The 15,570-nt window shown below is 45.6% G+C and overlaps 1 protein-coding gene across 1 annotated transcript in view; it reads right to left on the bottom strand.

Moving 5' to 3' along the window:
• MIPEP (mitochondrial intermediate peptidase) overlaps positions 1 to 15,570 on the bottom strand; it is a 103,243-nt gene that overhangs the window by 31,839 nt on the left and 55,834 nt on the right. Inside the window, exons 14-16 of the mRNA XM_083169911.1 lie at positions 11,660 to 11,769; positions 9,492 to 9,566; positions 8,647 to 8,766 (exon numbers count right to left, since the gene is read on the bottom strand). Of these exons, the coding sequence (XP_083026037.1) occupies positions 8,647 to 8,766; positions 9,492 to 9,566; positions 11,660 to 11,769 (305 nt within the window). The remainder of the gene's footprint in view (positions 1 to 8,646; positions 8,767 to 9,491; positions 9,567 to 11,659; positions 11,770 to 15,570) is intronic.

Raw genomic sequence — 15,570 nt, 5'->3', positions numbered from 1 at the left:
TTCACAACATAATTATTTTTATTACATATCCCCGGGGCGTTTTCATAAGTACGTAGGTAATAGTAAGCCTCAGAGCTCATAAAATCTAGTCCCGTTCATTACTTCATGACAAAGATGTCTTCATAGTGATTGCATGTATCTGGTAAGAGGCAGATCTGGAAACAGACTGCCACGGCTTCAATAACGATAAACGATAAGTAAACACTCAGGCGATCTAGATCTGTAATGACGCAAGTCTCTAGAAAGGACTGTACACTCCAGCTTTACAGGGTGACTCCAGACAGCTCAGGAGAACATCCACTGAATCAGGGAAACATAATTACGTCAACCACGACAGGGCTTAAGTTGACACATGAAATAGGTCGATATGGCTAAGGACGACAGGGTCGGAAGGTGGACACAAGCATTAGGTCGACAATGGGAAGGTCGACAGACAAAAGGTCGACAATTTTCCCGTTTTTTTTTTTTTTTTTTTTTTGAGCCGCCTTGTGCCGGCAGGCGGTATTTCAGACCCTGCCATCCACTAGGGGGTGGAGGGAGAATAGAATACTGTGCCGAGCACAGAACGGACCATTCCCATGATGCACTGGATCCACATCTACCTGGAGAGGGAATATAAAAGTGTGAGGAGCAAAGCAAGCCCACAAGGGTCCAACTTCAGCTGATCTAAAAGAAAAATAACCCGCACCAACCTAAATTCAAGACAAAATACAAACTGCTGTAGGGGCATGTAACCACTTCTGCCCACACCTTCTGTCACATCCTGGTCCTTTGCATGATGGTCTAGCAGCGCTAGGTAGGATCATGTGGCATGAACTGTGCGGACTCATAGGTCATGGCCAACACGTCGCCTTCCCGCCAGAGTGCCTGCCCGTGCACCGCCGCTGGCCCGCTGATCCTCTGTCCGCTCCTGCCTGCTCCTTCATCCAATGCTGCCTGAGATGCATTCATTTATGATGCCGATAGAGCATGCTCCAGATGAAGTGTGTGATATACATAGGATTAGACTCTAGTCCTATGTATATCAGACTTCATCTGGAGAATTGCTAAAAAAGGCTGGAAGATCATATGAATGTTATTCGCAGCAACAGAACATAGTATTTAAGACTCCGGCTGCCCTAATTCCTTGGTGTCCTTGTACTGTAGATGTAGGCATCTTTGAAGTGAGAGGAGTTATGCCAACATGTAACCTTAAGCTGGGTACACACGGGGCCCATATGTCGGCAGACTCCACATGATCAAGTCAAACGGATGTGTAAACACTTTTCTGCATGGTGTTCGTGTAATGGGCACAGGTAAGATTCACAGAAACAGGCGACATAAAATAAAAAATAAATAAATAAAACCAAAAAAACTCAAAACAAGTTAAGGTGCCCATACACGGTGCGATCATTGCATGCGTTTTGGTCTAGATCGCATCGCATTCGATTTGACAGTGACGCGATCGGGACCTAGTTCAAAAAGTATGTACAGCACATACTTTTTTGAACTGCGCTATGGGATGTGCACGGGAGCGTGCATCGCACCTGCAAAACGCACCGTGTATGAGCACCTTTAAAACTTCAGTAAAAACACAATGGCCTAATTGGAAATAATTTTTATTTTCTCAGGTGTCAACATGCAGAAATGATGCTGTGTACGAATCACAATGGCATCAGAATACTGCTGTTGTTAAATAAATGCACTACAACCTAAAATAATGCCCCACCAAGCTATTCGGTGTGGTGGTGTGTTTGGTTTATCCTCCAAATACTTTTTTTGGTACTTGTTTCCTAGCACGGCCACAATCGTATGGATCGTGTACCTTTAAGTTAAGGTACACGATCCATACGATGGACCCGGTTTCCTTTGAAATCAGGTCCATTTGGGCGGCTAGGACAAAATATCGGGGGCATCGCGTCGGTCGGGACCATTAACAATGGTCACGACGCGACCGACGCGATGCCCCCGATTTCCCCATAGGCTTCAATGTTAAAAAATATTTTAACATTGAAATCGTGTCGGGAAAGGTAAAATATCGGGGGCATCGCGTCGGTCGGGACCATTAACAATGGTCCCGACGCGATGCCCCCGATTTTTCCATAGGCTTCAATGTTAAAATATTTTTTAACATTGAAATAGTGAGAAAATGTGAAATGGGCCAATATGACCCATTTCACATTCTAGATGTCCCCGTCGTCACCCCACGATAGACGCCAACCCGAAGCGTGGCGAGCGCAGCGAGCCCGCGAGGGGCGGCGGTGCGCGTCCTCCGACCTTTTCATTCCCCTACTATCCACGTCGGCGTGGAGGTGAGAATAGAATAGTGTGGCGAGCGCAGCGAGCCACCTAGCCGTGGCGAGCGCAGCGAGCCCCGCGAGGGGACGCGTATAACTTCACAGGTATACGCGTCCGCTCGCCAAGCTTCGGGCTCGGTGCGCTCGCCACACTATTCTATTCTCAACTCCACGCCGACGTGGATAGTAGGGGAATGAAAAGGTCGGAGGACGCGCACCGCCGCCCCTCGCGGGCTCGCTGCGCTCGCCACGCTTCGGGTTGGCGTCTATCGTGGGGTGCGGTGTACGCCGTTAAATTTGGGGGGGGGGGTTGGGAATATTTTACATTGAATCCAATGTAAAATCGGGTCCCAGGGACCCGATTTACATTTCATTAAAAAAAAATCGGGTCCAAAATCGGTCGGTCGCGTCGATCGCATCGCATGCGACCAAATCGCATGCGATGCGATCGACCCGATTTTTCCGACACGACCACCCCGATGTAAATCGGTGTGGCCGTGCTAGGAAACAAGTACCCTTTTTTCTTCCTGACCAAAAATGGTTGAACAAATTTGGGGTATTTTTTAGGCTATTTTGGGGTGCTCGATTAAAAATGAAAAGGGTACCATTATTACCCTTATTAGGCATCTTCACCAAACATTCTAGGCTTTCACTATACGATCATTCTAGAATATTTCTACTCCATATATTAGTGGGGTGTGGTACAGGGGTCAGACAGTCGGGATCCCGACAGACATTAGCCCGACTGGCCGGACTCAGACAGCATGGTGAGCGCAACTAAGCCCCTTGCGGGCTCGCTGCGCTCGCCACCTATTCTCCCTCTATGGGGGTCGTGGACCCCCACAAGGGAAAATAGCAGGTGGCCATCGGGAACCCGGCTGTCGGTGTTTTGACAGTCGGGATCCCTACTTCGGGTAATACCTGTCAAGATCCCGACTGTCGGGACCCCGTTCGGCACCCATATTAGTGATTTGCCACAGTTAGCTGACTGTTAAAATTGTTTGTGTTGTCTATTGTGTTATTCTAATTTCTCATCAGTGTATCTAGCAAAACTGAAGTTCTATTGGGAATTAGCACTTCAAAGTTACCCCAAAATCACTCTAAGACGATTGGCAAAAAAAATGCAGTGTTGATCAGAATTCTTGATCAGTATCTACAAAACCACTTGATTGCATTTTCAAACATATCTGACACAACAGACTAGCGTTTCCCAAACTCAGTTCTCAAGGAACACTAGCAGTTCTTAGCTGCATCAAGTTTTCATTAAGGAGTCTGGTCTGTCTAGCATGCACAGTTGAACGATCATCGGCTACCTCGCAAAATCGCAGGGCTGTGATCAGTTCTCAATAACCCAGAGTGTTCCTAAAATCGTTCTCTCAGCCAAGTAGCTGAACTTTCAAGCATTCCTGCATTGGAATTTTGTGCAAACTGGATCTTTCATGTATTGACTTCGACTGTGGTTCACTTGAATCATACTCCATTATCACTGCTCTTCTAATAATGTATGCATGTGTATCTCTATGTTGCTGTTGATATCAACTATCAGGAGCCGTTATGTTTAATCTTTGCATGTGAATTCAAGCTGTGGCGCAGATCTGTGCATTCACTCATTATCTGAATATCACCAGTTGTGCTTCTTTTTAGGATTTGTACTTCTCTATTCTATGTGTAATGTCCTCACCTACAGTCTGCATATTGCCTCACTATAACTTTGCAACTGTCAGTTCCTAGGGTTTTACAGAAGTACTCCAGTTAATTGCATTCTTGCCGTGTTGTACCCTAGCGATCTCCTGTCAGTTATACCTGCCTCTACAGCTTGAATATGAAGACCTGGCAGCATCCTAAGTCTCGGTAGGTACGTAAAATACTAAGGGAATAGGCAGTTGTTGTAGGCAGAAGAACCTAACTGGCGTACAGGAGTTTCTTAACACTGGCTATACATTGTCCAATGTGTGGGTGCATTCAGCATAGTGAACACTCAGCCCGTTATATCTGCTTATCGGATGGTTGAATGCATCTTTAAGGAAATTACAGGCAATAAGCATAGGTACAAAATTTGAAACTTACTGATATAAAGGGGGGGGGGGGGGGGGGGGTTTGTTCACAGATTTAAATGTAAAGCGGGTAGGTGGGATGAGGGGCTAGTCTGAAGTGTTACCAGGGGGTAGCAGTTGGGGATTGTGCTCTGTTAGAATAAAGCACACCCAATGAAAAATAATTAAACAAACCTTTCATATCAAAATAGGCAAATAAATGCTTTTTTTCCCATACACTTCTACTGTTTATGTACTGGGGTGGATGTGGATCTCTGAAAATTAAAATTGAGGGTGTAATAGTTTAAAATGTGCCTTAAAGCTAAATGTTTTGAATGACTTGCAATAACAGAAGGAGCACATTAAAAAAAACTCCAAAGCAAGAACCATCATTTCAGAAACCCTGCCAAATAATTAGTCTATTTCCAAAAATGTGCTTTGTTAGGAAGGCTAAAATAAACCATCTGAGAGGCCGTTTTCACTCCGCTAACAGAGCAACAGAACACAGGAGAAAAGCCCAATCCACAACACTTCACTGTTTGCGCGGAGCTGTCACGGATACATATAGAGTGGCAGAAAATGTAAATATTTAGAACTTATTTAGTCAGCGAGAAGAGGATCGGAATGTAACATCTCATTAACCACTTACGTGGCTGTACGCATAAGCCAGGTGCTCGCACAATTATTCACGGCTTTATAATATTATGACTTGCTTGAGGGATCTACTAAGCTCAGGCTGTTAATCAAACTTCCTATACAAAGATCCACACGTCATAACAAAGAAACTGACCGAGGAGACATACAAAGCCATGTCTTTTGGAGAGGACACCATACAAAGCAGATGTATGCCTAGCTACTGTGCGATATCAGTATACACGTTTACAATACACAATCTTTACATTTAAAAGAAATGAAACTTCTACTGGCTGCACTTTGTAGCCAGTGATTGCACCAAAATAATTGTGCGGGTCCCATTATATATACAGTATAACGTACTGATATTTCCACAAATGATCCTTAAATGACCTTCAGACCTCCCCAGATGAACAATAAATTACATTCCCTCACATAGCATCAGACTTTATCATTTTAATTACCCATAAGACCCGCAATGCCCCTTATATAGCATCAAACATCCTCCACATCCCGCATGAATAATTTGATTCATGTGGATTACTAGATCGACACAGCCTAGACAGACAGTTACTAGGTCACCCCCAAAAGGTCGACCGGTTCATAAAGTAGACACATGAAAACTGTGGATTTGAGTTTTTCACGTTTTTTTGGTGTCAATGTCGACAAATGTCGCCATGCTTTGGGCTCGGTGTCGAGCTGCACTATTATAGCCTCTCTATGCTGACATGGATGTACAAACAAGCCGGTTTAAAAAAACAAAAATCATGAAAAATTTATGACGAGCTGGTCAGGTCAACCTTTTTGAGTAGGCCTATTGGTCTATCTAGATCTATCAACCGGAACCAAATTTGCGAAGGATTTTTAGAATGTAAGTTCTCACAAGCAGGGACCTCTTCCCTCCTGTGTTTTTCCTTCCCTTAGTTAAACCTGCAGCTTTCTGCCACCCCGATACGTCTTTCAGTGTTGATGCAGCTGTGTTTATGTACCCTGTACTTGTCCTGTATTGTTCATAAGTATTAGTCAATGGGGTTTATTTACAAAGATGGCAGTTCTATTGAAGATGGGATGATGTTGAGGGCAACCAATAAGATTCTATTATCGTCTCAAAGGTGCTAAATAAGTAGAGTCTCCAGCTGTAACCTAAGTGTATACTCTGACTGCTCAGTTATCAAAAGATATTTATGAATCACTTCTGAAACGATCATTGCCATGAGCCCAGGAGGGGGCTACTTGCTCAGAGAAGCTCAGTGCCATCAGCCAAAGAGGAGGCTACTTGCTCAGAGGACATCAGTGCCATCAGCCGAGGAGGCGGCTACCTGCTCAGAGTAGATCAGTGCCTTCAGCCAAAGAGGAGGCTACCTGCTCAGAGTAGATCAGTGCCTTCAGCCAAAGAGGAGGCTACCTGCTCAGAGCAGATCAGTGCCATCAGCCGAGGAGGAGGCTACCTGCTCAGAGCAGATCAGTGCCCTTAGCTGAGGAGGTGGCTACCTGCTGAGAGCAGATCAGTGGCATCAGCCGAGGAGGAGGCTACCTGCTGAGAGCAGATCAGTGCCATCATCCGAGGAGGGGGCTACCTGCTCAGAGCAGATCAGTGGCATCAGCCGAGGAGGGGGCTACCTGCTCAGAGCAGATCAGTGGCATCAGCCGAGGAGGGGGCTACCTGCTCAGAGCAGATCAGTGGCATCAGCCGAGGAGGAGGCTACCTGCTCAGAGCAGATCAGTGCCCTTAGCTGAGGAGGCGGCTACCTGCTGAGAGCAGATCAGTGGCATCAGCCGAGGAGGAGGCTACCTGCTGAGAGCTGATCAGTGCCATCAGCCGAGGAGGGGGCTACTTGCTCAGAGCAGATCAGTGCCATCAGTCGAGGAGGGGGCTACTTGCTCAGAGCAGATCAGTGCCATTATGCGTGGAGGAGGCTACCCGCTGAGAGCAGATCAGTGGCATCAGCCGAGGAGGGGGCTACCTGCTCAGAGCAGATCAGTAGGATCAGCCGAGGAGGAGGCTACCTGCTGAGAGCAGATCAGTGCCATCAGCCGAGGAGGGGGCTACCTGCTGAGAGCAGATCAGGGTACTTATGTATTATCTGGGCTCCCATGTTAAATGCACCCCATTTTTTCCTTTTCCTACTATCCAATTACGCATGGAGTTGATTTTATATAGTGTGGCGAGCGCAGCGAGCCACCGTGCCCGAAGCGTGGCGAGCGCAGCGAGCCCCGCAAGGGGACGCGGTCTCATAAGAAAAACGGGAGCCCAGATATTACATAAGTACCCAGATCAGTGGCATCAGCCGAGGAGGGGGCTACCTGCTCAGAGCAGATCAGTAGCATCAGCCGAGGAGGAGGCTACCTGCTCAGAGCAGATCAGTGCCCTTAGCTGAGGAGGCGGCTACCTGCTGAGAGCAGATCAGTGGCATCAGCCGAGGAGGAGGCTACTTGCTCAGAGCAGATCAGTGCTATCAGCTGAGGAGGAGGCTACCTGCTGAGAGCAGATCAGTGCCATCAGCCGAGTAGGAGGCTACCTGCTCAGAGCAGATCAGTGCTCTTAGCTGAGGAGGCGGCTACTCGCTCAGAGCAGATCAGTGGCATCAGCCGAGGAGGAGGCTACCTGCTAAGAGCAGATCAGTGCCATCAGCCGAGGAGGAGGCTACCTGCTTAGAGCAGATCAGTGCAATCAGCCGAGGAGGAGGCTACCTGCTAAGAGCAGATCAGTGCCATCAGCCGAGGAGGGGGCTACTTGCTCAGAGCAGATCAGTGCTATCAGCTGAGGAGGAGGCTACCTGCTGAGAGCAGATCAGTGCCATCAGCCGAGTAGGAGGCTACCTGCTCAGAGCAGATCAGTGTCATCAGCCGAGGAGGAGGCTACTCGCTCAGAGCAGATCAGTGGCATCAGCCAAGCAGGAGGCTACTCGCTCAGATCTTAGAGAGCTCTCAGCCAATCAGCGGCGGTCCATTCATTCGAAGTTTCCTGCCCATACTGGGGGTATGAAAAGGTCGGAGGACACGTACCGTTGCGCTCGCCACGTTTCGGGTTGGCGTTGATAGTGGGGGTGCTTTTAACATTGTATAAGCACCTAAATGGTTGGTCACAATTATTAATCTGATAGGGGGGCCATTTAACATTGAAAGCACCCATTACGGTGCTTATACAATTTAAAATTGCATCGCATTGTATGCCATATACAATGCTATACAATTTTAACCATGTATGACATCGGGGGCCATCGCATCGCATTGTATGCCTTATGGTATGCGATGGGCGCCGTGCTAGGAAACAAGCACCCTTTTTTGTGTTGGTGTTTCATGTTAGGATAGTAGTGTTGGTCACGTACATATTTTGTACTACCATACAAATTGCATTTCCAATGTCAATATTACTGTTCATTTCAGTCCATTGCCTTTTGTAGCGTTTCTATTGTGGCCACTCAGAGCTGCGTTTTCTGACCAGCACTTTACAAGCTGCATTTAGTGATTGTTACTTTTTTATATTAGTTATCCCTGAAGAAAGAGCACAAAGGTTCTGAAACATCAGCTTATATCCTATAGTCTGATATGTTTATATGTGAAGGCCAATGCTCATATCAACAGCCTGCCTGGAAGGCACTAGTAGAAGTTACATCTTGTGTCATGGCGTGCCAGCAGTTGTGTGAAGACATTGCGATAGCAATACTTGTTACGGAGGAACAGAGGAATAAACCTGTACTCACTGTATTAGGTATGTATGGCAATCCATAGAATTCTTCCTGGGTTTCTCTTAAAATGTCCACAGTTGAGCCTTTCAGGGGGTGTTTCCCATGATAAATTTGATCCAAAATGGAATAAAATACCTGTAGAACAGAAACCAGGCAGGAGTATATATCAGGTGTTTCTTTTACCACTGGGATTTATTTCCTTAGTTGTATCATTTGTGACAAAAATGTCTGCCATAAAAGGAGAATATTAAAAAGTAAATAAGGTGAACAGACATAGAAATAAAGGGTTGACAACAAATTGACTACGCTGTATAATCTCTTCACACCATCCCCTATTTATACTATGTAGACAAAAGTGATGGGACACTCCTTCACAAGCAAAACTGTGTGCTAGGCTACAGGGAAAGTAACATTATACCGTGTACACATGGGCAGACTCGGTGGCTGCCAAATACCGATTCAACATAGGCTATCAGCCATGAGGGAGGGACGGTGGGTGGATGCTGCTTTGAGCAGCTTAAAACTGCTTTAGAAACACTACAGCACACAGCGACAACCCAGGCAGGGAAGAGGAACTGCATGGGTTTTCAAATATGGCGGGTGCTAGAATGAACACTAGATGGTCATTGTACTTAAGCCAGAATGGCAGACCATACCACCCGTTATTGTCCAGGAACTTGTGGACAGTTTGCCAAGAGGGGTGTTTGCAGTAATCACTGCACGTGGTTGGCCTTAATGCAGCCAATAAAATCTCGTTGATCTATTTGCAGTCTGTGTCCAATCACTTTAGCCTACATAGTGTAACCCCGTACAATACACCCAGTACTAACTCTACATAGTGCAGGGACTGACTCACTTACCTGGAGCTGCATGTCTGAAGCGGCACCAACTTTTTTGGACTCACAGAGACGGGAAATCATAGGTTTGGGCAACGGCTAAAAGTGCAGAAAAATATCAAAACAATGACTTAAAACATCACTTAGATCATAATTTGTATACGGTTACTGAATCTTCGTAAATAAAGCCATAATCCCAACACATTATACCTTTATAGCCACCTATAGTATATTGTTCTGTAGTCACATTAAAGCATCATGTAGCACCTATTGTAACTAAACTATTAATTTGCAATTCTGTCATCACTTCTCTGATAAACTATACAAGGATAAAACAGGTAAGGGGTTCCCGACTCTGCATTTCCATTTCGACATTTATTTAAAGCCAATACATAAATGTGCAGCGATGAGCCAGCAAAGCAGACAATGGGTAGGGGAACAGCTGGCAGGCAATGAATATAGGAGTAACACTGCTTCCTAACGCAATTCAATCAGATGTTCTAGTGCTGCAGCTTCTGAGCATTATTTATTACTTGACAAACATCTGACTCAGAAGTATGTACTCATCACCTAACAGATGTTCAGCAGCCATGTACATAAACCTACAAGCGGAACTCTGTTCTTGTATGTATAGTCTGTTTGCTAATATTATATATAGTTGAATAAAACAGAAGTTTGCTATAATAGGGGAACACACACACTAGATAGTGATGTATGTAATAAAATACAAATTATACTTAAGGCCCCCATACATTATGTTTTCACGGCAGCACTTGATGTGCCATTTATCACAATAACCAGGGGGTGCTGCAGGCGGGGTAGTGGCAGGAGAGCAGAGTCTGTGGTAGAGGCAGGCGGGGAGCGGAGAGCAAGGTCCGGGGTAGCAGGGGGAAGATAGAAAAAAAAATCGTATTTAAAAGACTAGGCGGCTGCTGATTGCCTGAACTCTCATCCAATAGGCAGTCGCCCAGTCTTTTGAACCGGGGTAGCGGCGGGAGAATAGAGAAAAAATGGCCATCCAGTCTTTTGAATAGGATTTTTTCTATTCTCCCGCTGCTCGCCAATACCCCAAGACCCTGCTCTCCGGTACCCGCTCCCCACCTGCCACTACCACAAACCCTGCTCTCCCGCTGCTGCCTCACCTGCAGGTACCCTGGACCCTGCTCTCCGCATCAGGGCCCCTGCTCCCCCGGACCTCGCTCCCTGCCGCACTGACAGCTGCACATAAGATTTATTTTGTGCAGACCGTTCGACCTCCGGATCTGATCCGATGCGCACCGAACCGCGCTTCGGATCAGATTGGATGTCGTACACTACGCAATTTGGGCTGTTTCACCTGATTTCTTGTCCCGATCCTCCAGAATCGGAATAAAACGGGCCCAAATCGCGTAGTGTATGGGGGCCTTAAGCATATACGTGTCAAACAATCTGAAACTGGATTAAGGGTTTATATTACAGTACATTAAAAGCTGAGATTTAAACAAGACACGTTAAAGATGGAATCTCAAAGTGAATCTACAACAGCCTCATTCTTCCCCAACACCATTAAGTCACTTACCAAAGTGTACTGATCTTCCCTACAAAATAGGCATTTCCACTAAGCAATGGATCTTTTACAAGGCAAAGTGACTACCGAGGGGCTAAATTAAACAAAAGCATTGCTTTAGCATTGCTCTAACCTCACGATACCTCCCGATCACACGTGTTAAGAACCCTACAAAGCTAAAACCTAACAGGAAATGTACCCTGATAAAACATATGTAACTAGGATCTGAGTTACCTACTACCATGTGTTTCTGCAAATGTTATTGCTAATGCCCCTTGGTGTGCTGGGAAAAATGTGCAGGGGCTAATGCCCCTTGGTGTGTGTTTTTTTAGTCTAGAACAAGTCCCTCCCCTTTCAGCATGCGAGGAGCATTACCAATTTCAATTAGCAGCTTACATTTTAGGATTTAAGATTCTCAGATCTACAGTGAGAGGATTTTGTCTCCTGCAATTGTGGGTGTAGCATTCCGGCCAACAAGGACAGGCCGATATAGAGAAAGGTCTTTATTACCTTTCCCAAAATACAACTCTCCTATGGGGGAAAATGTGACCATAGAGATTGGTGCTGATTAACAGATATGTGATGTTGCTTCTTGTGCCATCTGCATTATACAGTAAGTTCATATAAAGATGTAACATGTGGCTACCTGTCCAGTCTGGTAATGCCGTGCAAACTGGTTTACTACACGGTAATCGCTGGCAAAGTATTCCATCAGTATAGAAGGGACTTCAGCAAAATCTGTGGCACATCTGGTACCTAGAATACAAATGTGAAAAAAGTTCACAAAGACTGAATGGAAGTGACAAAGTACGTTTCCGGTCCTCCCATAGTGGAGAACAGGCTTAGCCTAGGAATCGGTGGCACATTAATGTGCTTTGTGTACATTAAGTATGTAGTGGAAGCAGCTTTTGTGGGATGATCAAATAGTCCGTTACGTGTTACCAATTAACAATGAAACTCCAACGTTTAAAAAAAAAAAAAATACAATAGAATTCAACATCAAATAAACAGATCTATAGCAGTTTCCAATATATTGGTCAATGATGTTGTCAGGTGCCTAAGGGGGGTATTGAATCCCGGCCGCTATATCCACCGGCGTAAAAATTGGCACCCGCCTATTTAGTGCTGCCGTTCCCAACAAAACGGATCCAATTTTAAAACTAGTCGGATCCGTTTTGTCAGGAATGGCCGCGGTTTGTCGAATTCTCCACCGTTTTTCGACGATCCGCAGCCATTTTCAACAATCCTCTGATTTTCCAACACTGAATTCAGAATGTCTAGTTTCTGACGAGAAAAAAATGAAACCACCTGGGATGCTCATGTACAATTGGAATACCAGAATGAATACCCCCTTATGACTAATTAGTAAACTTTACCCGTAAAAGTCCATTTTGGCATTGTTCAATAGCTAAACTTGGGGTTACAAAACAATAATCAAAACCAAAAAATAATAAGGTACTTGTATAATATCACAGCTCCCATCACATGCCATATGTAATGGCACGCGATGCGATGTTACCGGGTTTTTTTTTTTAAATTGAGTCGTTTTTATTGACACAAATGTAAATAAATGCACATCTGTATAGTTTGGTAAATAACATCAACGATTGAAATAGACATTAGAAGATACAGCAGTTAACAATAAACAAGCGTAAGCTTTCCAAAGAAGTCCGTGTTCGAGTGTGTACTGTGTCCACCGGTTTCGCTTACTCTGGAAAGATTGGTTATGCTACAGAGAGTGCATGTGGAGCAATTAAGTGTTATGTTTCCACCCTAATAAACTTAACCCGGTACCCATAAGATAGAGTACAATCGCCCCACCCCCCTAACATATAAAAGGTAAGAGAAAAGGAAGAGAAAAAAAAAAAAAAAAAGAGAGAGAAAGAAAAAAAGAGGAGGAGCAGGGCAAAAGAACAATTCGTATAGATCACAATAAGATGCAATGTAATAGGAGAACTTCACATCATAAGGGATATCATTCCCAGGTAGTGAGTGGGTACGGTGATGGCTTAATTTAGACCATGGCAGAGAGAGGGTGAGTCATCGGTGGGACCGTGAGGAGTGGGGACTAGTGAATGTGTAAATCCTGGGGGGCGTGGCAACGGAGAGCAGGGAGTGAGACGTGTTGCTCGAGTCTCTCCTGCTCCATGAGCCATCCAGGAATCCTGTTTAATTTGCCCCAGTGATGAGTGACCTTTGACGGGCGGAAGTAAGGAAGATTACCCCCCCCCCCCCTCCATTACAAGAGTATACGGTAGCCGCTTACCCTGTGGCGCAGAGAACGGAGTCACAGACTGCAGGCGCTGGTGTGTTGGCGTCTGACGCATTGAGGACGCTGGACACAAAACCGCGAGGCATGGAAGCAAAGTGCGCCGGGCAGTGACCCCGGGTGAGAGACGGGGGCTGCGGCTGTGACGGCGGACACATAGACGGAGACGCAGCGGGGGTGCCCAGCGCAACTAATCAGCCGTCGGCTGTGAGGAGGTGGTGAGCGGAGGGAGACGCCGGCCGGACACAGGAGAGGGTTGGAGCCAGCAAACACGGGCAGAGGCTCTGAGTGAGAGACGGAGCCCAGGGAACAGAGCTGCAGGGATCTTTAGCCGGCAGTGCTGACTCAAAATACAGGCATCCGACGGCTGCCCCTGGTGAGAGCTGGAGCAGCTAACAGAGCCGGGCAGTGAAAATTCCCACCCCCCCCCCCCGAGTGAGAGACGGGGTGATTGGGGTAGAAGAGTTACCTGTCGGCTGGCTAGCCAAAGTGAAAAACTGTCACTGGCCCCAACACGCAGTCATCTCTGAATGTGAGTAACACGTATTTTTTTTTTTTGGTTTTCCACTCCACCCATGTGCCAAACAAGATTAAGTTAAGGAGTGTTAAAACATCAGAGAGCTAACTGAAAGTGCGGACCAATAATATTAAACACTTAAACCCTCTCCACCTTACTCTCCCACGGAAATATATACAAGCGCTGAGAATGCCTAAGAACCAGAGCACGGCTGCGGCTAATAAACTTTCAAAGTATGCCAGACAACCGGGTACCCCAACACTCCCCACAAGAGAGGAGAACTCCCCCCCGGTCACCCCCCCAGAAGCCGAACAAACTGGACCCTCTATACAAAAAGTATTAGACGCCCTCGCAGCTAGCGAAGGGCGACTTGCCAATAAAATTGAGAAGGTCCAACAGGACCTGGATATAATGAAGCAAGCAGTACAGAGGGTCAAGGAAAGAGTTAAAGAAGTAGAGACCCGTACATCAACTCTGGAGGACCTGGTCTCTCCTATGACTGAGAAGATGGAAAATATGGCCACTCAGTTGAAACTAGTTAATTCTAAAATCACAGATCTGGAGGGGCGCTCCCGGAGAAATAATTTAAGAATAGTGGGCCTGCCCGAAAAAATTGAGGGAACAAACCCGGAACTTTTTCTCCAAAACTGGCTGATTAAAGTTTACGGCCAAGAAGCATTTTCAAGATTTTTCTCAGTTGAAAGAGCACATCGGGTACCCCTAAGAACACCCCCCCCTGGGGCACCAGCCCGCACATTTATAGCAAAGATGCTACATTACTCAGACCGAGACACAGTATTAAAACTAACTAGGGCTCAAGGCTCACTGACTTGGGACAACATAAAAATCTCAGTGTTCAGTTATTGCAAAATTCCTAAATTATAGGGACAAAGAAAACATGCTGATAGCGTACCGTAAAAAACGCTCCCTCCAGATCCATGATTTTCAGGTCCTCATATTCCAAGACTTTTCCACCTCTGTTACTCAAAAACGCAGAGAATTCACCCCCATTTGCAAACACCTAATCGATAATAATATAAAATTTGCTCTATTGTATCCAGCAAAACTTAAAGTCACTACGGATGGTAACACACAAATATTTGATGATCCCATTCAGGCCAGAAATCACTTTAAAATCACTCAATCCGCCCCAGATAATAATCCACCGCCAAATGGATGAAAACCCACAATAATACCTGAATGACAAATATGGATGGTGATACCACCTTAGGTGGCTTTGTCTTTATTATATTTCTATTTACTTTGTTTAGTCACAGGTGACTCAACGAAACTATACTAATTAATGTTAAAAATGTTTAAAAGTTGGTTATACTATTTTCTATGCATATCCTTCTTTTTCCTCTTCCCCCCCTCCTTTTCTCCTCCCTTACCCACCTCCAATTCTAGAACATGCGTGTCCGGACGACGACTACCTGCCATCTTGAACTCCACCACGTGCTCTGCTGGCTGGGACAGAGCAGGTGAGATACATATTTATACCTACATACACACTGTCTTCTCCAGGGATGGTATAGGATGACGACAAACCACTCATCACTTTTAAAAACCCCACAAATTTCATCCAACTCATTTAGATTCTTATCATGGAACGTGGCTGGTCTAAACACCACTATAAAAAGACGTAAAGTTCTTACATACTTAAAAAGATCCAACTCGGATATAATGTTTCTACAAGAAACCCATTGGCTTAAAACTTCAAACTCAACTTTAAAAAGCCCCTGGATTGGGGAGTGTGTCCCTGCTTCATATA

The sequence above is a fragment of the Crinia signifera genome, chromosome 2, assembly GCF_055691185.1.
Source record: "Crinia signifera chromosome 2, ASM5569118v1, whole genome shotgun sequence".
In the NCBI taxonomy this organism is placed as follows: domain Eukaryota; kingdom Metazoa; phylum Chordata; class Amphibia; order Anura; family Myobatrachidae; genus Crinia; species Crinia signifera.
This window is presented reverse-complemented; position numbering and strand designations above follow the sequence as displayed.